Raw genomic sequence first — 27,869 nt, 5'->3', positions numbered from 1 at the left:
ACCATGTGTCTAGCCTCTGAGAGTAGGCTTGACTCGATAGAGATACAGGACACTGTACTTTGTACGACGAAGGCTTTATCCACGCGAGGGGCCTCTTAACCGTTACATTGGTCTACCGGTCACGCCGCAGATCATATCCTTCTTCCATCTCTGGAATGCGAAGACCAACCTCCACGCATCCTTTCAGCATTCCGGTATTTGCAGCCACCAACCCCATCATCGCTGCCCGGAAGTATCTCATCTATCTGGGACACTGTAAGCTCGGATCGCTCGACTTCATCCTGGATGAACTTAGGAGCATCGGAACCACGTCACGAAATACCCCAGCCTGCCACATGATTGCAAAGGCCGGGATTGAACAAAGCCCGGAGAGCATTCAATATTGGAAGGTTCTTTTGACTTTCGGGGAATATTCGTCAATGGCATGTCGGTCCTCGACAGTGTATGATAATGCACCGGTATACAGCAAGAGGTCAGCCCGAAGCCGACTAACCACCATAACCGTGAATAACCAGACAACTTCAAAGGATGCGTAAGGATAATATTTGTAAGGGATCAGGTTTGGCGTCGTTGAGGTACTGTGATCACTCATCTTCAGCCTATGCCAAGGTGTCACGGTTTCCCTTGAGGCCAGTCAGGGTTGCAATATATAGTTCTGCATATCTTTTTATCCCTACTTCAGAACCATACCCTTTCGCGTAAGAAGTTGGAAGTACGGTGGGTGTAAAGCGATAGATATATGTCCAGCCTTAGTCAAGATGAAAGAAACTAAGTCAAAGGAAAATATATTTCATGGTTCTTTATGAGTGTCATCGTATGAGACCGTCGTTCTCCAGGCGTAGATTCTCCCTGCCATCACCCAAATCAATGTCGATACCGAATCTCGTGTGCTTTCGAATTTCCCTCCTCATCACTTGGCACAAGACTGCTCTGCACTTCCAGCGGGATCCCAGTCCGTTCATTGACACGTGAATCATCCCTATCGATGTCACTGACGGAGATGTCATCGCCAGAAGCAGAGCCCATGCCACCAGACGGGTGAAGATCTCCCTCGTTGCTGGTATAGGAGACAGGATTATAACCTCCAATCTTCCTGTCTGTCCACCATCCCATCGTAAACTTCTGGCCTTGAAAGATGCCCCTCCTCTTGAGCTCATAATCACTACACCACTCCGCTCCTTTAGGTATAACGTCCGGACCGAGCAACCTGGACCCATGCAACAAACTCGCAACAGCCCCAATACTGCACGGGTTCTTCGGCAGGACCTCTTTCGTCTGCAGCAGCGCGATGGAGACAACACCGCATACCACCATAGTAGCAAGAAGCCCATCCAGAATCCGGGTCGACACCTCGCTCTGGACAAGATACTTCCGCCCGTCGTAAAACACCGCCGAATACGTTGGCACGGCATCATCCAGCGGCAACACCGACCACGAGTGGTTGAACGGCTGGTCGAACGGCTGGCGCCCACCACTGTTGTACAGCTGCGCCATGATGATCCCCCAGACCTCGTTGACGCGGGATATCAGCTTGTCTGCATTGAGTAGCTCCTCGGCCGGAACCCCGTCCACGCCATATATGGCGGCCCGCATCAGCACATCCACGTCAATCAGCTGGTTATTGGTCTCTGGGAACTGGCCGTCGGGGTAGGTTTCCGGCGTGAAAAGGAACTCCTTCATCGAGTCGAAGCCTGGGAACGAGGACCGGTTGGTACGGATGTCTTCTTTGGCTGAGCCCTCGATCACGCGCGGTTCAAAATCCGGGTCAAGCGTGAATGAGGGTACCTGCAGCCGAACGTCGACGTCTACCTCCTCTATCCTGGCGTCGCAACTAACCACCAACTTCTGCATCGGCGTTTCGCCGGGGAACCATTTGCCGAACAGCAGTCGGTTGTCGGGGCAGTTCTTCCCCGGGTCGTAGTTTGACGACCCGACTGAGCCGGCGCTGAAATACTCCACGGCATTTGTACGTCCGACGGATGTGAAAACGCTACCGGAGCATTCAACGTCATCACACGTCAGAATGTACGGCGCGTAGTCGTCTTGGTAGGAGCAGTTCGGGGACTTGACTTCGGCGCAGTCGAGCCGTCCACGCAGGGCAGGCAGACGGGCTTCAATGTAGCCCTGCTCCTGCGCACCATCTGCATCTGCCAGTCGGACTTGCGGGAACGCAAGGTCTTTATATGTCCATTGCGGATAGGACAGGTTCAGGTACATGATCATCCCGGGGATCTTAGCATCCACCGGCTGCAGCTCGTCATAGTACTTTGAGCCTGCGGCGGAACCGGGGTTCGGATCTCCCAGATTCCACCGGTCGATGCGCGTGAGGTTGCGAGGGGATGTTGGTGCGGAGGCTTGCACCATGTACAGACCGGAGACCACGATGGGGGTTATGGCCGCCAGGAGCAGAGCGATTGTTGCAGCGGCCAGGGCCCACTGACGCTTGCGCAGGCTATCAAAGACGCCGTATATAGCCACCTTGCGCAGCTGATTCTCCAAGATCGTCTTGTCTGCAGCCGCTGCGCCGCGGCGGAGGAGGAGGTATGGCTGGAAGACGCGGGCGCCAAATTCGACAGTCTGGAATAGGCAGCGGATGGCGAACATGATGAGTGCCGGGATGTAGACCCAGATGTAATGGATGTACGAGGACTTTCCTTCGACTAGGGTGATGCCGCGGGAGGAGGTGGAGATGTGGTATACAACCTCTAATGCGATGATGACTGTGAGTGGCGCTGCCACGAGAGGAATCCAGATGGACCAGCTTGTTGACAGCGGACGCCACCAGTGCGGCGTCGTCTCGGCGAGTCCGGCATTTGGCGATGAATTGTCCGACATAATCGTGTATGATCCCGTGTTGGTGACGCTTGATGTATACTGCGCTTGGCCCAGCGGAGAGCCGGCCATTTGCGTGGTCGTCATCAGCGCTGAGCCCCGGAATTTGGACATAAAGTCTGGACTTTGCGCGAATACTGTCGCTAGTCCACCGATACAACCAGTGTCTCTGGGACATACAGCGACCGGAATAAAGAACACAAGTAGAAGACAGACGACGATTATCAAGAGTCCCAGCAGAGCAACCATAAGGCTGAATGAGAGCTCCCGGACAAACAATCTCTGGTCCGTCGTTCGTTCAGTCCCCTGCACACTATGTGGTTCTTGCACCAGCAGCGAGTCCTTCGCCAGCTGCCTCGCAATACAGGAGTACGACTTCTCAACCGCCGCGGCCAGCGCTGCAGACGAGTTCCAAAGTTTCTCCAAAGAATCGCCAGCAGCAAAGACATACTCGGACCCCGTATCAGACGAGTAGTCAATCGCCGCTCCGATCGACTGATGCGCCGCGTACAGCAGCTTGCCGTCAGAGACGTTGGCGATGGGCTCGATGGCCGTCAAGTCACTCGCATTGATAGAGGAAAGGATAGCGCTTTGCCCAGGTTCCCTCCAGATCCTGACCGGCGCACGAGACATATTATAGTGCATTTTGCACATCACCCCGCGGACTTCGTGCGTCTCCCATCCATCGGTGGAATAGTTGTTCGAGTGCTGCGACATGGTCTGCGCAATCGACACCCACAGCCGCCAGTCGACGTTCCAATCGACCTCAGGAGGATGCTTGCCGTCGTTACTGAGCGTCTGGCCCTGGCACCCCGCAACATCAGCATCCATGCCGAACTTGTCACCGCGCATAAGAGCCAGCGGGATTCCTGTCGGCGCGACGCGGCAGCCGTCTGCCTCGTAAACTTCGGAGTTGTCCTGGGGGTCGAATCTGGCGTGCGACGGCGCGATTGTCGTCGTCGCCTCCTGGCACTGGATCGTCGGCGTGAAGATCTCCAGCTCAGCTTCGTACTCGGCGTTCGCGATCATGGTATCGTTGTCGGCGGCGGTGTGCTTTGCGCTCCGGAACGGAGGGTAGACATAGGGATCGTGGAGGCCGATGGGGGGATCAATGACGTTCTTAGTGTATCCAAGACACGCCGTGTAAGCCTTGCCATCGTTCACGACGGGGTCGAATTGAGCACCGTCGAACTTGTGCGTCACGGTGAGGTCTGCGACTTGGGTGACGCGCACGGTGTCGAGTTCGAATAGACCGGTTGAGAAGACCGTCAGCCCGTTGAGTAACAACGACCCAGTGACGCACAGCGCCACCAGGTAGTGTCCCCGTCGGAGGGATTTGTAGAGCGATACGACGTTCCAGTTGGAGAGGTAGTCGAGGAAGATGCTCTCCGACGCGGGCGTTGGTCCTCGCAGCATCAAGACCCAGGGCATCGATTGCGAGGCGCGATATTCCACCTGCGTCCAGCCGGCCGTTAAGAGCATGAATACTGCGCAGGGGTCAGTCTGTGACGAGTAGCGGAGGCGATCGGCTTACCTGCAGTTGGGCCGTAAGTCCATAGGTAGTAGTATCTCGAGCCGTCTGTTTCAATGCCTAGACTCCGGTGTTCGCGTTGCGTGTATGTATACAGAGCGACAAGCGAGCAAAGAATCGCGACGAATAGTAATAAAAACGAAAGCATGACAGGCCGCCGGAGGAAGAATGGCGTCCAGAGACGGGGCGAGCCGCCCCTCTCTTGCTTGTAAACATTCTTTGTTGCGTCTCTGCTGCTATCGTCGTCCTCGTTGATCACTGGAGAATAGGTAAAGGGCCCTTTTTGGGTGTCTTGGTTAGGCATCGTGAATCGCCAGGACTCTGTATGAGTCCAGTCCACTCATATATGGGGCATGCCTGGGCAGACTCTTCTTCCGACCGTCGCTGCGAGTTTGAAATCTTCAAGAATGTAGACTCGCACCAGTCAAGTCGGCAGTGGGGCAGCGCTTAAATGAAGGGTCTTGTAAGCTGACAGCCTTAGGGGAATGGGGCTGTGCATAAGGGACGAGGCGGATCGTTGGGGGCCAAATGAGATGCTTATCCTGGGCGAATTAGATGGACTCATGTCAGTTCACTAATCCTAGCGGCTTATACGAGTCTCTATTGGCTTTGGTGTCGGAAATTATATGCGTAGATCTTGTCAAGTTGCATTGTGAATCGCACCTTGAATGGGGCTTATGTGCATTAAAAGAAGTGAAAGACGAGATTGTCTCAAATGATTATAGATGTATGATCTCATGCTGTGCTTGAGCAGATGCCTGATCATCAGTAAAACACGACATTCTTAAAGCAACGTACGGGGAACCCGTATTGCAATTGCTGCACCATACGCCTCTAATCAACGTTCTTCTTCTTTCTGGGATAGGCCCAGGTCCAGTTGCGGATATGGTCCGGATCAATGCCATGATCATACGCCCACCCCCTCGCCGCAAGCTGTTCATTGATGAACTTCTCCCGAACGGCAGCCGCCTTGTTATGGAGTGACGGGACGCGATCGATGGCGTCGATAGCGAGACTATACCGGTCCGTCTTGTTCCTAATAGCCAGTTCGAAGGGCGTATCGATATTTCCCTTTTCGTTGTATCCTCGCACGTGCAGGTTGTGCTGGCCCGGCCGCTTGTACGTCAGACGGTGGATGAGCCACGGGTACGAGTGGAAGTTGAAGACGATGGGCTTATCGTCCGTGAAGACGGCCTTCCAGTGGCGATCCGTCATGCCGTGGGGATGGTTGATCTTGGAAATCAACACGAACAGGTCGACGACGTTGACGAACCGCACTTTGAGATCCGGGATGTTCTCGCGCAGGAGCGCCGTCGCCGCCAGGGCCTCATGGGTAGGCACGTCACCGCAGGACGCCATGACCACGTCGGGCTCCACGCCTTGGTCGTTGCTCGCCCAGTCCCAGATACCGACACCCTTGGAGCAGTGTTCGATGGCCTCCTCCATGCTGAGGTACTGGATGTGGTCCTGCTTGTCGGCGACCACCACGTTGACGTAGTTGACGCTACGCAGGCAGTGATCCATTACGGACAGGAGACAGTTTCCATCAGGCGGGAGGTAGATTCGCACCACCTCGGGGCTCTTATTCGACACAACATCCAGGAATCCAGGGTCCTGGTGGGTGAAGCCGTTGTGGTCCTGACGCCACACCGTCGCCGTGAGGAGGATGTTCAGCGAGGCCACCTTGACGCGCCACTCGACCTCGAGACACTTTTCGATCCATTTGCAGTGTTGGTTGACCATGGAGTCGATGATATGGATGAAGGGTTCGTAGCTGTTGAGGAGCCCATGGCGTCCGGAAAGAACGTAGCCTTCCAGCCAGCCCTCGCACGTGTGTTCGCTGAGCATTTCCATCACGCGGCCTTCGGGGGCCAGGTTGCCGCCATCTTGATCTTCCTCAAAATACTCGCCCATCCACACCTTCTTTCCGGCCTTGTAGATCTCGCTCAGCTTGTTGGACTCGGTCTCATCGGGGCCGAACAGCCGGAAGGACTTCTGGTTGTTGGCAATAACGTCGCGCAGCCACTTGGACATGTTCACCATGCTACCACGGATCGACACGCCGGGTTCGATTTCCTTGAGAGCATAATCCCGGAAGTCAGGCATATCGAGGGGCTTGCGCAGGATCCCACCGTTGGCAACGGGGTTGGCACTGATGCGTCGGTTGCCAGTCGGTGGAAGCTCCTTCAACTCCGGGATCAGCTTTCCGTCCTTATCGAAGAGCTCCTCCGGCTTGTAGCTCCGCATCCACGACTCGAGCACCTGAAGGTGTTTGGGGTTCGACCAGACATCGGGAATAGGGATTTGGTGGGACCGCCAGAAGCCCTCGAGGAGCTTGCCGTCGACGTCGCGGGGGGCGGACCATCCCTTGGGGGTTCGCAGGACGATCATCGGCCAGTGAGGACGGAAGGGCTTGTTGGACTCGCGGGCCTGCTTCTGGAACTTCCTGATCTCGTTGACGCAGTGCTCGAGCGTCGCCGCCATGGCCTGGTGCATGCTTTCCCTGTCGCTGCCTTCGACGAAGTACGGGGTCCATCCGTAGCCGTGGAACAGGGATTCGAGTTCCTCATGGCTGATACGCGCAAGGACGGTAGGGTTGTTAATCTTGTATCCGTTGAGGTGGAGGACAGGCAGGACGGCACCGTCCACGCAGGGGTTCAGGAACTTGGTGCTGTGCCAGCTGGTGGCCAGGGGGCCGGTCTCAGATTCACCGTCGCCCACCATGGTCAAGGTGATGAGGTTGGGGTGGTCGAAGACGGTGCCGAAAGCATGCGAGATCGAGTAGCCCAGTTCACCACCCTCGTGGATACTACCTGGAGTTTCGGGGGTGGCATGGCTGCCGATGCCGCCGGGGAAAGAGAACTGCTTGAAGAACTTCTGCATTCCCTTGGCGTCCTCCGACTTGTCGGGGTAGACCTCCGAGTATACGCCCTCAAGATAGGACTGCGAAAGGACACCCGGGGCGCCGTGACCGGGACCGGAAACGAAGAGCACATCCAGATTGTACTTCTTGATGAGGCGGTTCATGTGAATCCAGGTGAATGACTGACCAGCGTCGGATCCCCAGTGTCCCAGAAGTCGAGCCTTGAGATGGTCGGTCCGAAGAGGTTCCTTCAGGAGGACGTTATCCCGCAGGTAGAGCATACCCAAGCAGAGGTACATGCTGGCTCGGAAGTACGCATCGGTCTTCCGAAGCTCTTCGGCCTCCAGGGGCTGGCCCTTGATTGTCGAGCGCGCCGGGCCATAGGCGACGATCGTTGGGTCATTACTCTTACCGACGGTTGATGGCATTGTAGGTGTCAATGGTCCAGATTGGTAGTAAGAGAGTGGGAGGAGCACAAAACATGGGCATCTTCTCCTTGTAAATGACAGTTGGATCACAGCTTGACGTGTACATTATCTCTTATGGTCCGCCGCAGCCCGGATCCGGATGTTCGTGGATAGGGCGCGGAGTCAATGACGTATCAATCGTGGATGTGGCCATCATGATCCGTAGAACGTGCACAACCTGAAGGTGCAATTGGTGAGTGATGGCAAGAAACAGGTTTGTTGGCATCAGGGGTTCGAGTTCCGAGGGGCAGTGGAGAGATGAAGATGCTGACTGAATGGATGGCTATCTGATAGATATTCCAGCTGTCCCAATCGGGTAATGTGACGCTTGGATGTCCTGACTCCACGCTAGCCTGAATGGGAATATATATGCCTCGGGTATCGTCCCCTGCCTGAGGCAATATCACGTCCATTGTCATTGACTATGAATTGTTCAGATAAGAGATTGTATACGAGATTAATGTTCAGTGAATCCTCTTGCCTACTAGCTTTGTTCCTCAGGACTCTTTGCCCCTTTGCCCACAATCCCATCGTCATTATATTCATACCGTTTCTCCACCTCCTATAGATCAGATCAGCATATTGCCATGACAAGCGACAATGAGAACTCACCCAGTATTTAGTGAATCCAACTCCCTCACACACATCCGAATACCCCAGAATCATCGGCGGAGGCGCATCCTCTACAATGCTCTTCTTCAGTCCCTCCAACGTATCCCGAATGCTCTTCAATCGGGCAGCCACAAGCGTCCACGGGTACGCCACGGCAGCAAACCCCAGACCCGCCAGCTCTCTGGCCGACAGGTTCTCTGTCATGCCACCTTCGATGATATTCGCCAGCATAGGAATGTCCAATTCCCGGACGCATCGCTGCATCGCCTCTTTATCCGGCAGAGCTTCGACAAACACAGCATCAGCGCCGATTCGTTTAAACTCGGCCGCCCGTGTCATTGCTTCATCCCATCCATGGATCAGGGCATCAGTGCGGGCGAGGATGAAGATATCTCGCCCTTCGTCGCGGGCATCACACGCGGCCTGGATGCGCGCGTAGGCCTCCCCGCGCGACACGACCGATTTCCCTTTCGTGTGGCCACATCCTATCCCGCATTAGCATAGATTCTAGGTTGTTATGGGGCAATCCGTGTCCGGTTCATACGCTTCGGCCATGTCTGATCCTCAATCATAACGCCCGCCGCCCCCGCGGCAGCAAAGCACTCGACCGTCCGACGGACGTTCATCGAGCTTCCATACCCCGTGTCTCCGTCGGCCATGATGGGCAGTGTGGTGACGCGGACGGTCTCCTGGATCTTCGAGCACATCTCTTCCATTGCGATGTAGCCTGTATCTGGGAGACCGTAGGAACTGGACACCGCAAACCCGGACAGGAACAGCATCGGGAATCCGGCCTCTTCGACCAAGCGTGAGGAGAGACCGTCATATGTGCAGGGAAAGGCGAGGATCTTGGTTGGGTCGTTGCGGGCTTCCAACATCATGGTGCGGAGGCGGGACGTCTGCGGGGAGGGGATTCTGCCGCGCACATTCTGGAGGGTGATGTTCAGGGTTTCGGGAGTGTTGGTCGGAGGACGGTTCGGTTCGGTTTTGGCGAAGTGGAAGGGGTAGGGAGTGGGAGGAGCCATTTTGGTGATTTTCAATAGGTTATAGGCAGGGATAACAGGTTGAGCGAGATGATGCCGGGGACGAACGAGGGGCATTCATAGATGTGGCAGTCGGTGGAACCAATATCTGCATGTCTGCCGGCAATTGACAAGTCGGAATAACCAGAAGTTGATCTGCATCTGCGTTCTCCGAGAGATGATTTCATATCCAGTGGAGTAACCACCGACGAGTATATAGTAAGCTCGGGGTCCCAAGTCACAGCACAGACCAACTGATAACCATTCTTGCCTGGAGATAATTATCTGCGCAAGATGACCGGCTTGATCGAATGAAAATAACATATAGTACGGGCTGTATGATATGTTCCTTCTCAGCGAGAGACTAAACCAATACGAACAGTGACATAATATTAGACTCAGCCACATGGATGTAATAGCAGCAGCACAAATCCTCCCAGGCCAGGACGAACACCACAAATCATGCCAGATGATGATAACTCCAATACTATTCACCAGCCTGCTTTTACAGCATGCAGACCACTCCGTTGATACCATCTCTCTATACCGATGGACTGTTAGAATCAACTAATAACAAAGAGTGAGAGTTTTGGGAGCGACAAGTGACGTCATGCCCATAAGCCCTCGGAAAAACGGACTGAGACTAGACATCTCGACCGGGTGGGTCTAGAGTCGATCTAGATGGCTAGATCCTAGTCAACTAGACCTCATGCCGCGGATCGGGGGGACATATCCGCAGTGACTTCATTGTGTCCGGACCCCGCAGCCGACGAGCCCGGCCGCGGGGATCGAAGGGACGACGAGCGAGGCGGGCGTATAGGGACCGGGTCGATGTCCGGCGCAGGAGCAAGAGCCGGTTTACGAGACCGTCCAGGAGAATCAGCGGGTTTCCCTACCGCGAACTGGTCTTCCGACCTGCCTGCGTCGACTGGAGACCCCGGGTCCTCTTCTGTACCCGTAAATGTGTCGACCTCTTCGATATCTTCGTCCTCCAAGTCCTCTTCCTCGATGATCTGGCTCTTTCGTGCCGCCGGCCGAGCAGGGCCTGCGGGTTCTGCGGCCCCGATGCCACCATTCTGACATTCAGGTGCTGCCATGCCGCCCGACACCATCAGGTTGGCCGTGTGGACCATAGGACCCTTGAACGCAGATCTCTTCCGACGGGCAAACACAAGACTAGAAGACGGGGAATAAAGCAAGGGAGCGGGTGCTGCCTCGTTAAAAAGCGAATTTATCCGGCCATTGGAATCATCCGTCTCTCGATACGCGTTATTGGGGCCGCGCACCAGCCGGATATTGCTGGGAAACCGGGACGAGGCGCTTGGAGTCGTGGGGAGAACTTTTACCGAAGAGTGAGGAGACTTTGACGCTCGAGCTGTGGGCGTAGAGATCGAGCCAATGCTATTGGAAGAAACAGATGAGGCTTTCGAATGAGTGTGAACGTGATGGATGCTTCTGATGGATGACACAGAAGACGAAGTCGACTTGCGGCCACGCAGACCCGCCGACGAGAGTCTATAAGAGCCCCTGGGAGTGATGGGGGAGGGTGATAGAGAGTTCCGGTGGCTCGCTCGGCTGGTGCTCACTGGCCGCGATTGACGCGGGAACGAGTGACGATGGTTTGGATAAGAAGCGTTACTCAAGGCCAGGCTGCTGGCATTGGAGGCCCGTTTGATTTGTGTCGGCGTCGAGAGTTCGCCGGATCGTGTCGTCCCAGATGGGGCGGTAGCAGTCTTTTTTGCGTCTTCATTCCCTTTCGCCGGACTCAACTTCTCTGCAAGAAATTTGCGATGGGCCCCAGGGCCGCCAGCGGCTTTACTGTGAGGGGACTTGGCTCGTTTTGCAGACTCCACAAACCAGTGCTTGAGAGAAGCGAGTTGGCTGATAATGGGGTATTGACGACGTGTGCGACGACGGAAGAGTCCGTTGCTGTGCTGATTTAGTTCAGGCTGAGAAGCACTCATGTGCAATGTGCTCGGCCGTGAGCGCCGTCTATCTTTCGGGGGCGGCTGTGGGCGACGGCGAGTGGAACTCGCAGATCGGATGGAATCTTTATCGATGGGAGGGGGCGGCGGCGTGGAAGTGTTGTTGGGAGCGGTGGGTTCGACAGGTTTCGTTGGAATGGGCTCAGGGAGTATTGGCAGCTCAGGTACAGCCAGCTGCGAAGGCAAACTGCGCCGATCTCTTCGGCCTCGTTCGTACAGAGGAGCGTCCGATGATGCGTGACCCTCTTCATCCACTTCGACGAGAGCTGCGGAGATCTTCTCTAGTCGGGTGCTCGCAGCACTCAAGCGCCGGATATTTTTCGCCTCTGCTTCTCGTTCACGTCGTTTCCGCTCCCGCTTGCGCTCTTTTCGTTGCTCCTTTTCGATCAACAAGGCCCACCACCCAGCAAGAGGGTCACACCGCTGAGCCAGGACGCTATCAACCACCTCATCAATATTGACACCAGCGCTCTTCATTCTTTGCAAAGTGGTCTTCTCCAGCGGAGTGGAGAAGGGTGCGGGACGCGGGATCTTCAGAATGGCTAGCTGTTCGGAGGCGTGTTCTGCTAGGAACGGATGTCCCAGGATTTCGTCCAAACTTGGTCGAATGAGAGGGCGTTTCGAAAGAAGCAAGTTGATGAGCGACTTGGCATCCTCGGTGAATTTTTCGTTGAATGTCGGCTCTTCCGTGAGGATACGGGTTTTGGTGACCTGGTCGTCGTCCTCATCGAACGGGAGCTCCCCTGCCAGCAGGGCGTATAGAATGATCCCCAAACTCCATACATCGACTTTCTCCCCTGCATACTTCTCCCCCTTCAGCATTTCCGGCGCACTGTAACATATCGTACCGCAGAAGGTCTGTAAGTAGCTTGATTTGCCTTCGTATTCCCGGGTGAAACCAAAATCGCACAGCTTGACATTCTCGTGCTTGTCCAGTAAGATGTTCTCCAGCTTCAGATCCCGGTGGACACAGGACTTGCTGTGGACATAAGCTACCGCGCCGACAAGTTGCGTGAAAATCCTCTTGACCTTCTCTACCGGGAGCGGACCATGTCGCAGGAGATAATTATAGAGTTCATCGCCTAATTGGGTCAGAAGCGTTCAATAGGAGCTCACGTAATTGGGCCGCGTACCCGGACAATACTCTAACACCAGCCACACCAGTTTCTCTGTCACGATGACCTCGTAAAGTCGCGCTATGTGGGGATGAAGGAACTGGCGATGATGGTGGATCTCGCGCGCGAGGTTGGTGTCTTCCTTGTTGGAAGATTTAAGGACAACCTAGTATATGACAATTAGCGACAGTCGTCGTGCAGTCGACATGGTATTCGGGGCAGGCGTACTTTGGACCCATTGGTGAGTTTATGCGAAGCGAGGTAGACCTTGCCAAAGGAACCTTTGCCGATTAATCTCCCAACTGTATAGTTTCCTACACTTCGAAGATCCTTCGACGAAAACTCCCTTGAATTGACAGTTAGAAAGTGGACAGAAAAGTTGAGTGGATAGATACTCACTCCAGCAATTCATGGTAGGACTGGGCGAGCTGTTATCGGGGACCTAGTCAGTTATGTTTCTCTAAAACATATGGGTCATCTCCACAGAGGGCCAAGCCAAACCTTTTCCTTTTGTTTCTGGGAATGAACCTCCGCTTTCGTTCTCGGAGGCGGCATGTGTCAAGATAGTCACGCCTGTTCTCAAAGACGTCACGGTATGTATATCGGAGAACGTTGGGAGATTCGGTTGGCGATCAGAGGCCTTCCAGAGATTTCCATTCAGAGTATATATGTGCCGACAGGTTGGTGGATGACTGTTTCGGGCGCGACAGCGAAAAGGGAAGTACAGGAGCTGAGATGTTGGGTGTTGGTATGCGGTGCGGCAAACGGACGAGACAGTAGCGAACTCTCAAAAGGAGTGCCCGGTTCGCAAACTCGATGTTCACAACGTTTGGAAAGGAGCGAAATGTAGGACGCAGTGCGCTGAGTCGGAATTTCGGAAAGAGACCGGTCGACTGAAAACGAAGCGGAAATTATAACGGATGGTATAACGCGTGGACTATTAGATAACGCAAGATTAGACAGGTTTTTGCGAGGATCATACCACATCCGACATCTGCACGTCAGGGGGAGACTTGGGATGTGGTTGGCGAAATTGCAGTAGGACAACATACCATAAGCAGGCACCATCTACAGGTCCAACCGAACAAAACAGAGAGAGAGCGAGAGAGAGAGAGAAGCAATCAAGAAAAGTCTCCACCGGATACCCGGCGATGGATCAGTCAAAACAACGGGGGCCGAAGAGTCATGAGTGACCAGGAGGGGCTAAACAGGGGGGAAAAGAAAAGTGATAAGATGGATGGATGGATGGAGATGGTGACGATAATGACGATGAAAGATGGCCGGGAAGGATGGATGATTAAGCGGATGGGAACGTGGACCGTTTAAATTGGTTTGGTTCTGTCTGTCACAGCTGGTTTATCTCGGCGGTTGGAGAGGGAAGGGAATGATGATGAGAGTTGTATTTATTATTGACTACGGAGTACGATATTCTTTCCCATGACCAGCCCGGAAGGACTGGAAAGACTGAATTTTGCGGATGCGAGGGGGGTTCCTATACTATAGTTAATGCATTCTTTTCGGCTGCCTTCATAACAAACCTCCTTTTTCGGGTTTCTGGAAGACTGCTAGGAAATAATGCCCATAATATTCCGGTTTATGAGCCTTTGTGTTATCAATATGCTTCAAGTAATGACGTTTCTACCCCTGAATGTCTTAATTTTAGCAATAGATTATGACAGGCCTCACTAGTTCGTTTAGTCTCTGCCCCCGTTGAACTTATTCCCGCCCGTTTCATCTAAATCGTTAGTCAGTTGGTTACCCGACAGGCCATTATTAACAAACATCCAAGTCTTGTCGTATGATCGTTGGGTATAGCCCCTATACCAGCGAAATATAACAGTGTGGTTGATCACAACTCCCTCTACTATTTCCACCAGGGAAGTGAGTGCAGATGCTCCACGGCGCGATGGCTCGCACACATCGTGGGATCGACGCTGGCAAGTCCCGCTTCTCCTTGGAATGCCAGCGACACCATCCCCAAGTAGGAATGTAGAAGATCTAAGCATCCACGCCGCGGTTAGAGCTAGATTCTAGATGTTATTGGAAGTTCTTACCGGGTGGCTCTCCAACGCCTTTGCCGAACCCACCAACAATATGCTGTGTCTTTTCCAACAGGTATCGTCGGTTTCTTTCGGCGTCGACTAGCTGTAGTCGGCCCATCATCTAGTCCCTCAGTCAGCGCATGCGACGGAGAGACCGCACGGTCGTGGACTTACAGCCAATGTTGCCGTGTTCCAAAAGGAATAGCATGTGTCTGCATACTTGTTACTCCGCCCATTGAAGCCGGCCCATCGTAATGAATCTGCCATGGGAACAGGGCAATTGGGGAGTCGATGGATGTTCTCTAGGCTGAGCTGTCCCACTCGGTCCGACAAGTCCTGCGTCTCTTCGGCCTCCGAGCCACTCTCATCGTCATCGTCGTCGCCAAGTTCCGTTGTCTGTCTGGCAACCAGCCATCGCACTAGAGATTCGAATCCCTCCGTGCCGGGTGTAAGAAGAGGTACCGATCTGCGATCACTTTCGAGCCTCCCCAAAAACGTGAGAGCTCCAATTCCGCAATACGTATGTCCAGCTGTAACATTTCGTGAGAAGAGCCGTGTATGGAAGAGGAGGGGGCATAGCACGTACAGTGTGACTCGCAAAAGGCGCCCTCGGCGATACCACCATCGTATGTCTGACACCAGTCTCAGCCCATGCTGGTCCGAACGAAGCGAAAGGGGGTTCTCACCTGACAGGCCTCGATGAATGCCACCAACGCGTCTACATCGATGTCGTCAACGTCTTGTAGACCATCCCCCCGGCGTCCCCGCAATATATACCGCGTGCCAGCGCCGAAACAGCAAAAGCGCAGGTCGCCTCCTCCTTCGATCTGCCCGCCTGGCCCGAGCACCTCGCCAAAGCTCCCGTCGTGCCGCTGCATATTCGGCAGCCATTGTAGACACTCGATCCGCTTGACGCGCGAAAGATCGTCGCCCAAAATGAGCAGGATCACCAGCGCAAAGAAAGTCGCCGGGACGTTCGCCGGATCCCACGCCTCATTGTCCGGCGTCCGTCTCTCCGACCCGAAATCAGTTCCGGTGAATCCACGAAACCCACCCGACGGGACCTGGCAGTGATAGATCCATTCGATATAGCCCTTTCGTTCCTCTGGCGTGGTCTTGTTATGGAGTTCCCCGAGCACGTCCAGGCCGGCGACCGTAAAGAAGGCAAGCAGCATGCGGTTGGAGTCATTGGACGTGTATAGATCGGGGAGGAAGGTCTTCAGACATCGTAGGAAATATTTGATGTGACGTTCGCGGTTGAACACGGCGGGGTCGGTCATCCTGTCTGTTAGCTTTTGCGGTATGCGCTGGGGCTCAGCTTCGTGGCCATATGCTGTGGCAATCGAAACAGTTTCAAGGTGACGTTGAAAGGTCCTGGGGATCGGACACTGCGCAGCTTTGCGACAAGATGTTTCTCCTCATTTGGCGGGCGGGCGGAGTTGACTGCAGCGGACCACCCCCACATGGTCTAGAAAAACAATCAGTTACGGGATGGCCGCCATGAACATTCTATCCGACGGTCCTTTGCTTCAACAACTCTCGGTCAATTGCACCGATTCCTTTCGGAATATTTTCATATTTCTTCCACCTTTCTAATCATTGATCAGAAAACCTATACATTGTCGAAAATGCGTCTCCTATCATCCAAAACCCTGATCCAGGCACATGCCCTGTTCCTCTTCATCCTGGCGATATACCTCACAAAGTCGCCGGAAGTGATCACCGACTCCGATGTCGTCTTCATGCTCGGAGAGACGCTCCGCATCGTACGTGCACAACGTCAATTAATCGACTACATCCCTGCTAACACTCCATTTGCACCCCCAGGACGCAGCCCCCGGCCTCTCCCGTCCCCAGTCCCCCTTCGCCCTCTGCGGAATCCTCCTCGTCGCCGACGCGCTCGTCGACCTCATCCTCGTGACCAAAGTCCCGCAGCTCAACGAGGTCATCGCCATGGCTGAAGCCGCGCGGGCGGCGTCGCCCATCCCGATCGGGGGCGCGATGCGGACAAACCCCTTCCTGGCGCGGTTGGCCTCGCTCTACTCGGAGATCTGGACGTTGCTCTCGGCCCTGCGGTTCTGTCTTTTCTTTGCGGTGTCCTTCTTCATCTATCAGAGTAAGCCGGACGCGTGGGGCTTGGATGGTGCCGTTCGGGGTGGCTACGGGACGGCGGAGCCGTCGTCTGGTCTGGACCAGCTGAAGAACCGGGTGGTCTTTACGTATGGCTTTATGGAGATGATGTTCTGGCTTTGGGTGGGTTCTTCTCCTTTGGCTTGGTTCTGGGGAGAAACTTGCTGACGTTGATAGATCTATCTTACGCTGCGTGATGAGCGGCAGGACGCGGTTGCTCGCTTTTCCGACGAGCAGTGAATCCTGAATATACACAACGGATGACCCTAATATGATACAGATAGAAAAAAGTCTGCTTCCATTTGGTAGTGATAATGCTCTCGATTATGACCATTCCGGTATGCTGGAAACTTCAAATGACACTAGGCTTGCAGGGGTTTTCTCGATTATTAAGGGGTAGTAAACATGCCATATTCATCGCCATCATTACAGGCAATCCATTGATTGCGTAAGGCCCTATGCTCAAGCAAGGAGGGCAAAGAGCGCAGCTCCCACACCCGCCAGAACCCCGGTGTCCTTACCGAGGAGCACGGCAGCGGCGCCGGTGGTCGCGCTCGGCGACGCGGAAGAAGTCGACGAACCGGTACCGGTCTGCGAAGTGGTGGTGCCTGTGGCGGTACCCGTCGCGGTGGTCGCGCCGGTAGTAGTGGCCGAGACGCCCGAGGCCGTGTCGGTCGACTTGGATGCGGTGGATGCGTTGGAGGTGGCCGACGAAGCACCCGATGTCTCGGTGGCTGTCGATTGAGCCCCATCGGTACAGCTAGCGGCTTGCGGGAGGTTGGTGACGCCGCCAGTGCGGCAAATCTGGTTGGCAAAATCAATGGCGGCTGGACCGAAGGTATGTTAGAATATGGGGGTGTGATGGGTATCAACATGGACTTGCCTTGCTGGTCGCTGGGTCCGCATGCCTTGGCAACACAGCAGGAGATACTGGTGATGAATGATGCGTTGCCACAGATGCAGCCGACGTCAATTAGATTGCACTCCTTCGGGATCGAATTCGTCGCGCAGTCTCGCTGTGTGTGCGTTAGCGGTGTGATGGATGTTGTTGGCGTCGAGGATTCCAATGCCTCGACAGGAGTACGGGACAGGGTCATACCGCGCAGGCGGGCAGTCCATCCATGCCCTGGGCCGCAGCGGTACCCAGATAGACGGCGAGGGCAAGGGCGGAGTAGTGAAGCTTCATTGTGAAGGGCGGAGAAGTAGAGTGGTGGGATTGATGCTGGAGAGGGACGAGACGTGAAGAAGGACAAGGAAAGAAGAAGAAATGAGGAGAGGAGAGGAGAGTAAAAGCTGTGGCGTATGTCACCTGGTTATGTACTACTCCGTAGATGTTGTTGCCCCCGCACGTTGGACCAGAAGCCAAGCAAGGCAGGTCTTCCCAACGGGGAATCCTTCGAGTCGATCGATATACATAGTGTACGGAGTATAGTGCCGTGAAACATACGGACTGGTGGATAAAGCATGATAATAATTACCTCATTCCGGCACGGGGCGTCTATTTGTTTGTGCGTGTATCATCCCTTCTGTGCTACTAACTAGACTACAGTACTATGTACTAGGCTACGAGGATATGGCCCGAGGTCCCCTTCAGACCCTGGATCTGGCCGGCCCACCCACCCGCATATCCCCAGGGGTTTCACAGAGGAACTCGGCCTGATTTGTGGAAGAGGAGACATTCTCCACCAACCTATTCCTCCCTGGTATATAGTACTCGTATAATAATGCGTGATGGGAACAGCACATACTCCGTATGTCCTATGGGAGCGGACAACCAGCGCAGCCAGAGGACGATCCGCCCCCCAGATTGGGTGATCATCCTCTTCTCCGCACCAACCACCCCATGGACCGCGGTCGTGGGCTCTTCTGGGTCACAATTTCAGGTGATTCCCCCCTGTGTAGCGCCCTTGCAGTAGGATGAGTAGGGTGTTGACCGGTCCTGGCATGACGTCCATACCTGGGTACCTACTTATGTACTCCGTAGGTCTGAGGGGTCCCGCGTCAATCAGATCAATCATAATTAGGCTATTCTTGGGCTCGTGCTGTACCCCAGCTTCTCTCCAACCTCAACAACCCCCGTCGACCTTTTTAACAACTCCTCTTCAACAATAATTTGGTCACTCCCTGGCCATTTGGCCCCTTTATCACCATGGGCCTGGGCGTCTTGGAAGATACTGTCCTAACCCATGTCCCCGGTAGGCGCCCTGCCTCAGGTCCCTGTCCTCGATGTGTTGGTTGCTAACACAGCTCTCTCGGTCTAGGCACATCCGATCTCCTACAAAAAGAACACTCGTCCACCGGAACAGCCCATCCTCGATACTCACCCTTGAAAATATGATCGCTCTGGGACCCGTTCCCATCCTCCTTAGTGCCGCAAACCGAGCGATGACCCAAACGATCCATTGGTATGTCCCCGATGCCCTGCGAGTCGCGCGTGCGCGGGCCAGAAACCAGGAATCATCGCTGATGCTGGTCGCACCGTAGAACTGGCCTCTCTGGAAACGAGATGTGACCCTCCTCATTTTGTCGCTCGTCGCCGTCCTCTGTGCAACCACCAGCTCCATCATGGCTTCCAACACCGTCACGATCGCCCTGCATTACGGCAAAAGCTTCACCTCCGTCGCCCTCCTGACCGGGTATCATCTCTGCGGTACAGGCGTATCGGGAATACTGATCGTGCCCACCGCACGCGTCTGGGGCAAGCGTCATCTGTTCCTACTCGGGAATATTCTGATGGTCGCGAGCTGCGCCTGGGCAGGGGCCAGCGCAGGGAATTATCAAAGTCTCCTCTGGGCTAGGATCTTCCAAGGTGTCGCGCTGGCGCCGTTTGAAGCACTAGTCAATGCCTGTGTTGGGGATCTGTTCTATGTCCATGTATGTGCGCTGTACGTGCGGGTTTGGAGAGGTTTTAACGGAGTGATATAGGAACGCGGTAAACGAATGGCCCTGTCGAATGTTGCCTTGTTCGGAGCGGCGTTTCTGACGCCCGTGGTGGCCGGCAAGATCACGCATACCCTGGGATGGGAGTGGACCTTCTACTTCGTAGCGATCTTCGCGGGTGTTGCACTCCCCTTTACTTTCTTTTTCGTCCCGGAGACCGCATATCGACGTGCTGGACACATCAGAACCGATTTCGAGTACTCGAACGATCAACCCACCGTGTCTGAATCCCAGAATCAACCTTCAAAGAGGGAGGATGCATCCTCGCCGCACCAAAGGTCTCGCGAACTGGCCGACGTGCCTGCGAAAGCGTCGTTCCTTCAAACCCTAAAGCCTTTCAATGGGCGCAAGACGGATGAGAACTTCTTCAAGCTTCTCCTGCGCCCATTCCCGCTTTTCTTCCAGCCGGCCATTCTCTGGGTAAGTATCCTCACAGCTCATCCTGCGCGTGTTTCTGACGACACCAGGCATGCTTGATTCAAGGAGTGATTATCGGATGGACGGTGTTCATTGGGGTCGTCTTGGCGGCGATCTTCCTTGGTCCTCCCTTGTGGTTCAACGAGGTCCAGACCGGGTATCTATACACCGGTGCTTTTGTCGGCTCGTTATTAGGCCTGGTGCTGTCTGGATTGCTGTCTGACTCCATGAACAAGATCATGATTAAGTTGAATGGGGGTAAATATGAGCCCGAGTTCCGCATCCTCCTGGTCGTCTTCCAACTCATCTTCAACGGCATCGGCCTCTACGGGTTCGGCATCGTGGCCCAGGATGTGGGACGGTATGGATGGCTGGTGACGGATGTTTTCTTTGCGTTTGTCATCATCGGGATGGTGATGGGCGCCGTCGCCAGTGCGCTCTACATTGTGGACGCCTATCGTGAGTGGGCCGTGGACCGTGGACCGTGGACCGACCTGATGACTGACGATTGGCAGGCCATATCACCATCGAGGCATTCACGTGCATGTTGATTTTTAAGAACATGTTCAGCTTTATTCTCACCTTCTTTGCGTATGATTGGCTGGTGTCCAACGGGATCAGGCCGGCGTTCCTGGCTATCTCGAGCATTCAGATGGCCATCTGTGTGTTGAGTATTCCTATGTGTAGGTTTTTCATTTCGCTCTATATGGTCAGAGACTAATCAGCTCTAGACATTTTTGGAAAGCGGAACCGCTCGTTCTTTTCTCGGCATGATATCCTCAAGGCGCTACATCTGTGGTGATGGTCGATGGCGTGGATGCTCAGACTGTCAGACTGTCCCATGGGGCCATTATGATGACTTGTATGTTATACGGTAATAGTGATAATAATGTAGACTTGATTCATTCTCAAGGAGATCACCTGTAGTTTATCACGCAATCCCGATCAGAACACGAGGATACCGTGATTTTATCAATCTTGCGATGTTGAGGTAAATGAGATGTCCGTTTTGGGAGGCCGATCACCTGACTCTGGCCGAATGCGGAAGACCCCCTAGCTGTATACAAGAGGAAAAATCACCACATCATCACTTTCCCTCGCAAGTCCAAGACTCATCATTATCTTCCCGCTCTCCCCCCTCTTCCACCTGATTCCACCGGAACGTGGTGTCGTGGCTGCAACACCATCGATCCTCTCGCGACATCGTGACATCAGTGACTCGCCTTACACCTGCCAAGCTCCCCCGGATTCACGGCCGATCCGTCGTATCCCGTGGGTTCGATCTCTGGAACGACCTACGTCAGCGCGACTTCGACTTCCGGCCCATCCTGAGTCCCGGTGTTCCTCCCTTGCCGTTCCATCCAATCCTCGCGGTGCCTCTTGACCTTCCCCCCCTCTTCCCGACGGCCTTATTTCACCCAAGGAATGCCTGTCGCCGTTGCGCTCCCTTGCTTTCTGCACCCTGTTGCCGTCGGTCCACCGTTATCATGGCAACTGTTGAACAACCGCCCGTGCAGCGCATCCCGCGCTCCCGCTCAGCCCGGCTAGCCGATCAAGGTATGTAGAGTTCTGTCTACTGAAAGTTCTTTCTGGCGCGGTGCAGTTTCGCTGACAGCATCGTCGCACAGCCGCGACAGCTGCCTTGTATGTGACCCATCCGGAGCGCAGATCATCTGTGCGCGAACCATATTCTAGGAAGATCGATAGATCTAGTAAGCGTCTACCCATTGTGATTGGATCATAAAAGGCCATCTACTGATATGCCTGTTCTAGCTCTCAAAGAAACGGGTTCTCGCCCTGGCTACAGCCATGCATCGGCCGTCGCAGCCCTTTCCCAAGCAAGAAACCGACAGCAGCAACAGGATCGACAAGCGGCAGCGGCCTTTTATGTCCAGGACTATCGCATTGAAAGCCCGTCCGGTCTCGGACGTCAGGCCTCCCTGTCGGCGTCTCTGAACCGCAAATCGGGGGTTTCTTTCGCGGATGACCAGAAATATGACATTTCCGCCGCCGATCTGAGTCCCGACGTCCGTCGAGAGATCGATGTCCGGGAAAAGGCCATCAGCGCCGCCAAAGAGGCTTTGTACGGTAGAAGGAGGGCTGGTTCGGAGCCTCCCGACGCCTTTGTCCACGAGGGTTCGGTCGGCGGTGTCGAGGGTGCCATGTCTGCCAGCAGAATCCAGAACGCTGCAAACGCCAATGCTCGCCTCTATACCGCCTCGCCACCAGTCTCACCAGAACTGGAAGAGCAGAAACGGAAGAGCGTGATACAAGCGGCGGCCGGAGCCATGGCACGGGATATGTATAATATCACCCAACATACAGATGGGGCAGAGCTGGGCGCTGCGATCCCGGCGGCCAAACGTGGCCATGTTCGAGCCGTATCTCAAAGCTCAGCCACTAAATCTCATGCCACCGCCCTGCAACATGCAATTGCGGTGCAAGAGATCGCGCAGAAGCGTGCAGCAGAGAAGCTGGCCAGTATGGAGGATGAAAACTTGATCTATCGGGAGTACTACGGCGTCGAACATCAACCGACCCGGTCCAGTCTCACTACTCGGAAGCGGAGAGGCTCCATCGAGTCAGACACGTCGGCCTTCGACATGGAGCGATCAAGGGAGATCAGGCATCAGATGACGAGCCTCCGCACCAAGCTTGACGCGGTCGACGAACAGAGAGAAAAGGATCGTGCTCTCCTCCTGGAAGCTGCAAAAAGAAACGTCGACGCGACTATGCAAGATATGGAGCTGCGCGTATGCGCTCAGACGGGTCGTGCTCCACCATCCGTGCGGAAGGAGTGGGAGGAAGCAGCCCTGGCACGAGCGGAGCAGGACGTGAGGAACCTGGATGCAGAGCTCAGCTACGAAGACAAGGTCAACCTTGGGCTGTCGAAGTACATGGACATGTCTGAGATTGAGGCTCTGGCGCGCTCGCGTCTCCAACCCACCTTCGACGAGATCACCAACCGTGCAGAGACCGAGAGGGCCAAGGCCTTGGAGGAGCGCCTGGATGAAGAAGAAAGGCAACGACAGCTGGAGATTGACCGCCAGCGGGAGGCCGACACCAGAGCCGAAGAGAAGCGGGAGAAAGGTCAGTACAAGTTCCTGAAGTATGTGAGCGTCCAAGCTGATGATAAATAGCGGCCTTGAAGCATGACCTGAAGACCAAGGAAGGCAAGACTTGGCTCTGGAGAAGAAAGTCCAAGCGCGTCAAGGGCCGGGATTCTACCGCCGGGACCTTCACTACCGAAAAAGTGGCCGCAGAACAACCCCAGCCGATCGCTGAACAGAGGGCGTATCAGACCCCACAGCAAACCACCGAGGCCCAGAGTGCGGATCGCGACCAGGGCGCCGTCGCCTCGGGGGCCGGAGCCGCAGAATCCGCTGCAATGGAGCCCGTTACCCGAAGCGAATCGAAGCTCAAAACATGGTTTGGCAGGCTGAGCGGTCGCCGTTCCAGTGCCGCTGCGGGCGAGGCTGCTGGCGAGACTGAACAGGCTCCTGAAGAAGCCGTTGCTGGCGAGGCTGCCGCTGGAGAGGCTGCCGCTGGAGAAGCGGCGGTTCCGAGCGAAGCCCCCGAACGTGAGGTCGCTCCTGCAAAAGAGGAGCCGGCTGCGGTGGATACTTCGAAGACAGCAGAAGACCAGGATCAGAGACCGTCGAGCGCCACTGGTGGAGGAGCAACCGAGGCCCGTGAAAACGAACGAGCTGCGGCCCTCATGTCTAACCCCGTCACGGCCGATGATTTGCGTGTCATGCAGAGAAAGTCCGTTGACGAAGGCATGGTCGCTGGCCTGGGCGCCAAAAAGGGCATCCCCACGGAGGGGTCGAGCGATGGATCGGAGAACGGCGAATGGTCTCGTCTGAAGTCCAGATTCTCCAAGATGGTCTCCAAGAGCTCTGGTGAGCTCAAGACCAACGGGGCTACGGGCTATGAGAAGGAGAGCAGCCGCGGTGGCTTGCCGGTCGAACATATCGCGGCCGATGACCTGCCCGCACAGGCCCGACAGGAGCTTCGCGAAGGCGCTGCGGACCAGGGCTTGCCTGTGCCTCCAGCGATTGGGAAGCAGGAAAGCATTGGCACTGGTCGTGAGTCGCGGTTCTCGGAAGACCTGTGAGGATGCCGCTGAATCGTAGTATGTGTTTGATTGGGTTATGAGGGGTGTATATGTTGTGATATGCAATGGAGGTCAAACTGAGGAGCTTTGGAGTTGATGTATGTTATGCTACGTTAGTTAATGTGTTCATAATTGGGTTATTAATTTATGCCGTGCCTGGTTGTATACTTGACTACCACAGGGATTTCGCCTAATTTGATCGTGTTTCCCCTTTTCTCCCCCGCATCCCTCCTCCACCAGCCGAGACGACAAGCAATGACCTGGTCTACACACAAGCAAGCTAGGCCCCTGCAATCTAAATCTCCCGCCAATCCCTATCCAGCCCGGGGTATCTCTACCGCGAGCACCGAGCTGGTCCTCAGAGGGCGTTCGCATAAGACTCCCCTGGACCCATGCCACCGCAATGACGCCTCTAGATCCCAGTGAGCCCATTGACCGTCAAGCATGCGCCTTTACAGCCTGCTGTGTTGGATCTACCTGGGGATCCTGGCCGGCTTCCCACCGGTGTCCGGCACGGACAATGGCAAAACCACCGCAGTGACCTGGGACAAGTACAGTCTGTCTGTCAAGGGCGAGCGTCTGTTCATCTACTCGGGCGAATTCCACTACCAGCGGCTGCCGGTGCCGGAGCTATGGCTGGATGTTTTCCAGAAGCTGCGGGCCAACGGGTTCAACACGATTTCTAGTACCTCCCCTCGCCTTCCAATCGGTATATCCGACAGTAAGATGAGATGTACTGACACATGCAGTCTACTTTTTCTGGAGCTACCACAGCGCATCGGAGGGCGAATTCGACTTCACGACCGGAGCGCACAACCTGCAGCGGCTGTTCGACTACGCGAAACAGGCCGGGCTGTACGTGATCGCACGGGCCGGGCCGTACTGCAACGCCGAGACGTCGGCGGGGGGCTTCGCGCTGTGGGCGGCGAACGGCCAGATGGGCCGCGAGCGCACCAGCGACGCGGCGTACCACGCGCGCTGGCAGGCCTGGATCGCAGCGGTGGGCGAGATCATCGCCGCGAACCAGATCACGCACGGCGGGCCGGTGATCCTCAACCAGCACGAGAACGAGCTGCAGGAGACGGTGTACGCGGCGGACGACACGCGCGTGCAGTACATGGAGCAGATCGCGGCGGCGTTCGACGCGGCCGGCATCGTCGTGCCCAGCAGCCACAACGAGAAGGGCATGCGCGCCGTCAGCTGGTCGACGGACTACCACGACGTCGGCGGTGCAGTGAACGTGTACGGGCTGGACTCGTACCCGGGCGGGCTGTCGTGCACGAACCGCGACGCGGGCTTCCGGCTCGTGCGCACGTACTACCAGTGGTTCCAGAACTACTCGTTCACGCAGCCCGAGTACCTGCCCGAGTTCGAGGGCGGCTGGTTCCAGCCCTGGGGCGGCGCGGTGTACGACACCTGCGCGGCGGAGCTGTCGCCCGAGTTTGCCGACGTCTACTACAAGAATAACATCGGCTCGCGCGTGACCCTGCAGAACCTGTACATGGTGTTTGGTGGCACGAACTGGGGGCATAGTGCCGCGCCGGTCGTCTACACCTCGTACGACTATGGCGCGCCGCTGCGCGAGACCCGCGAGGTGCGCGATAAGCTGAAGCAGACCAAGCTGCTGGGCTTGTTTACGCGCGTGTCGGGCGATCTGCTCAAGACGTACATGGAGGGGAATGGCACCGGGTATACGAGCGACGCGGCGGTGTTCACCTGGGCGCTGCGCAACCCGGACACGCATGCCGGGTTTTATGTCGTTGCGCATGAGAGTAGTCCGTCGCGGGCAGTGACGGACTTTGCGTTGAACGTCAACACGTCTGCAGGGGCCATGACCATCCCCGATATCCAGCTCGACGGCCGTCAGAGCAAGATCGTCGTGACGGATTACAGCGCCGGAAGAGCGTCTCTGCTGTACTCGTCGGCGGAGGTGCTCACCTATACGACGCTGGACACGGACGTACTGGTGTTCTACCTGAATGTCGGGCAGACGGGGACGTTTGCGTTCAAGCACGCCCCGCGCGGCCTTCGCTTCCAGGTGTATGGCGAGTCGAAGCTGCGCGCCGCCAACACCACTCACGGCACGCAGTATTCGTACGTCCAGGCCGAGGGCGTCACGGCGGTGAAGTTCTCCAACGGCGTGGTGGTGTATCTCCTCGACAAGGCGTCTGCGTGGAACTTCTTTGCGCCGCCGCTAACCTCCACGCCGGAGGTCGCCCCGGACCAACACATCTTCGTGCTGGGCCCGTATCTTGTGCGCGGCGCGTCGATCAAGGGCACCACGGTGGAGATTACAGGAGACAACGCCAACACCACCTCTCTCGAGTGAGTGCATCTAACTATTTTGCGAAGCGCATGGCTAACTTCAGCAGGGTGTACGCCGGAGACGACAAGGTAACCAAGGTCAAATGGAACGGAAAGCCCGTCAAGACCAAACGCACCGCCTACGGCAGTCTAATCGGGACGGCCCCCGGCGCGGAAGACGTCAAAATCACCCTCCCATCGCTAGGCCCGTGGAAAGCACAGGATACGCTCCCGGAGATCGACCCGGCGTACGACGACTCCCGCTGGACGGTATGCAACAAGACCACCTCCGTGAACGCGCAGAAGCCGCTCTCCCTCCCGGTGCTGTACTCGGGCGACTACGGATACCACACAGGGACGAAGATCTACCGCGGCCGGTTCGACGGGCAGAACGCGACGGCGGCCAACGTCACCGTGCAGAACGGCGTGGCGGCCGGCTGGGCCGCCTGGCTGAACGGGGCGTACGTGGGCGGCGCGGTGGGCAGCCCCAGCCAGGTGACGACGTCCGCCGTGCTCACCTTTAACCAGTCCACTCTGCGCGCCCGCGACAACGTCCTCACTGTCGTCACCGACTATACAGGCCACGACCAGAACAGCCAGGGCCCGCTGGGCACGCAGAACCCGCGCGGCATTCTGGGCGCGACGCTGGCGGGCGGGGCTACCTTCACCTCGTGGCGCATCCAGGGCAACGCAGGCGGGGAGCGGAACATCGACGCCGTGCGCGGCCCTATGAACGAGGGCGGGCTGTATGGCGAGCGCATGGGCTGGCATCTGCCTGGGTACGAGGCGGCGGCCGCCGCGGCGGCCAGCAGTCCGCTGGACGGGGTGTCCGGCGCGGAGGGGCGGTTCTACACGACGCGCTTCCGGCTTGACCTGCCGGCTGACATGGACGTGCCGATTGGGCTGCAGCTGGGGGCGCCCGCCGGCACGGCGGCGGTGGTGCAGGTGTTCATGAACGGGTACCAGTTTGGCCACTACCTGCCGCATATCGGGCCGCAGACGCTGTTCCCGTTTCCGCCGGGGGTGATCAATAACCGCGGGGAGAATACGCTGGCGATTAGTCTGTGGGCGTTGACGGATGCCGGGGCGCGGCTAGATCGGGTGGAGCTGAAGACGTATGGTCAGTATCGGAGTGGGTTTGATTTTAATCGGGATTGGAGTTATTTGCAGCCTCGTTGGACTGACCGGGCGGAGTATGCATAGTTGATTGTGAGAATGGCAGGAGGATGTTGCGAGGGGGTTATAAGGTTACATATATAGACCGAGGTCTAGCCCGCATACACGAACAACAATGGTGATGGCGTTGATCAGCGACAATCGTGAGAAATATATATGTACTAGAAATTATATATGTGCATCTACGTAGCAACTTCATAAGAACATTGTGAGCTCGCCTCACAGAGTGTACGAGTTTTGTTCATGTATAGAGGTACTGAGCTACTATGATCCACAGACAGGAAAGTACAGGCCTCCACCGAGTTGTACACTAAAC

At 55.8% G+C, this 27,869-nt stretch overlaps 10 protein-coding genes across 10 annotated transcripts; 4 read left to right on the top strand and 6 right to left on the bottom strand.

Moving 5' to 3' along the window:
- Positions 1-864: 864 nt before the first annotated feature.
- On the bottom strand, positions 865-4,667 carry ATEG_07455 (DUF3433 domain-containing protein; the record flags this gene model as incomplete). Its single annotated transcript, XM_001216076.1, has 2 exons — positions 865-4,319; positions 4,367-4,667. 2 exons carry the CDS (start codon positions 4,665-4,667, stop codon positions 865-867), a joined length of 3,756 nt encoding a protein of 1,251 aa, XP_001216076.1.
- Positions 4,668-5,197: 530 nt separating this feature from the next.
- On the bottom strand, positions 5,198-7,654 carry ATEG_07454 (phosphoketolase family protein; the record flags this gene model as incomplete). Its single annotated transcript, XM_001216075.1, has 1 exon — positions 5,198-7,654. The coding sequence occupies one exon, from the start codon at positions 7,652-7,654 to the stop codon at positions 5,198-5,200; it is 2,457 nt and encodes an 818-aa protein (XP_001216075.1).
- A 523-nt stretch (positions 7,655-8,177) lies between these two features.
- Positions 8,178-9,330, bottom strand: ATEG_07453 (isocitrate lyase/PEP mutase family protein; the record flags this gene model as incomplete). Its single annotated transcript, XM_001216074.1, has 3 exons — positions 8,178-8,255; positions 8,306-8,790; positions 8,850-9,330. 3 exons carry the CDS (start codon positions 9,328-9,330, stop codon positions 8,178-8,180), a joined length of 1,044 nt encoding a protein of 347 aa, XP_001216074.1.
- A 704-nt stretch (positions 9,331-10,034) lies between these two features.
- Positions 10,035-12,839, bottom strand: ATEG_07452 (non-specific serine/threonine protein kinase; the record flags this gene model as incomplete). Its single annotated transcript, XM_001216073.1, has 4 exons — positions 10,035-12,394; positions 12,446-12,593; positions 12,656-12,729; positions 12,827-12,839. The coding sequence occupies 4 exons, from the start codon at positions 12,837-12,839 to the stop codon at positions 10,035-10,037; spliced, it is 2,595 nt and encodes an 864-aa protein (XP_001216073.1).
- Positions 12,840-14,291: 1,452 nt separating this feature from the next.
- On the bottom strand, positions 14,292-15,749 carry cdc43 (protein geranylgeranyltransferase type I subunit CDC43; the record flags this gene model as incomplete). The annotated part of the gene is made up of 5 exons (XM_001216072.1): positions 14,292-14,425; positions 14,482-14,590; positions 14,644-14,999; positions 15,056-15,101; positions 15,156-15,749. The coding sequence occupies 5 exons, from the start codon at positions 15,747-15,749 to the stop codon at positions 14,292-14,294; spliced, it is 1,239 nt and encodes a 412-aa protein (XP_001216072.1).
- Positions 15,750-16,097: 348 nt separating this feature from the next.
- ATEG_07450 (uncharacterized protein) lies at positions 16,098-16,839 on the top strand (the record flags this gene model as incomplete). The annotated part of the gene is made up of 3 exons (XM_001216071.1): positions 16,098-16,235; positions 16,297-16,722; positions 16,777-16,839. 3 exons carry the CDS (start codon positions 16,098-16,100, stop codon positions 16,837-16,839), a joined length of 627 nt encoding a protein of 208 aa, XP_001216071.1.
- A 222-nt stretch (positions 16,840-17,061) lies between these two features.
- ATEG_07449 (uncharacterized protein) lies at positions 17,062-17,785 on the bottom strand (the record flags this gene model as incomplete). Its single annotated transcript, XM_001216070.1, has 2 exons — positions 17,062-17,403; positions 17,699-17,785. The coding sequence occupies 2 exons, from the start codon at positions 17,783-17,785 to the stop codon at positions 17,062-17,064; spliced, it is 429 nt and encodes a 142-aa protein (XP_001216070.1).
- Positions 17,786-19,164: 1,379 nt separating this feature from the next.
- Positions 19,165-20,758, top strand: ATEG_07448 (putative MFS transporter; the record flags this gene model as incomplete). The annotated part of the gene is made up of 5 exons (XM_001216069.1): positions 19,165-19,473; positions 19,525-19,959; positions 20,007-20,415; positions 20,472-20,639; positions 20,688-20,758. 5 exons carry the CDS (start codon positions 19,165-19,167, stop codon positions 20,756-20,758), a joined length of 1,392 nt encoding a protein of 463 aa, XP_001216069.1.
- Positions 20,759-21,443: 685 nt separating this feature from the next.
- Positions 21,444-24,073, top strand: ATEG_07447 (uncharacterized protein; the record flags this gene model as incomplete). Its single annotated transcript, XM_001216068.1, has 3 exons — positions 21,444-21,513; positions 21,730-23,046; positions 23,097-24,073. 3 exons carry the CDS (start codon positions 21,444-21,446, stop codon positions 24,071-24,073), a joined length of 2,364 nt encoding a protein of 787 aa, XP_001216068.1.
- A 632-nt stretch (positions 24,074-24,705) lies between these two features.
- On the top strand, positions 24,706-27,580 carry ATEG_07446 (glycoside hydrolase family 35 protein; the record flags this gene model as incomplete). Its single annotated transcript, XM_001216067.1, has 3 exons — positions 24,706-24,715; positions 24,823-26,398; positions 26,446-27,580. 3 exons carry the CDS (start codon positions 24,706-24,708, stop codon positions 27,578-27,580), a joined length of 2,721 nt encoding a protein of 906 aa, XP_001216067.1.
- Between the last annotated feature and the right edge of the window lie 289 nt (positions 27,581-27,869).

This window comes from Aspergillus terreus, genomic scaffold, assembly GCF_000149615.1.
Source record: "Aspergillus terreus NIH2624 scaffold_11 genomic scaffold, whole genome shotgun sequence".
Taxonomy (NCBI): Eukaryota; Fungi; Ascomycota; class Eurotiomycetes; order Eurotiales; family Aspergillaceae; genus Aspergillus; species Aspergillus terreus.
The sequence above is the reverse complement of the archived record's forward strand: the minus strand, read 5'-3'. Positions and strand labels throughout refer to the sequence as shown.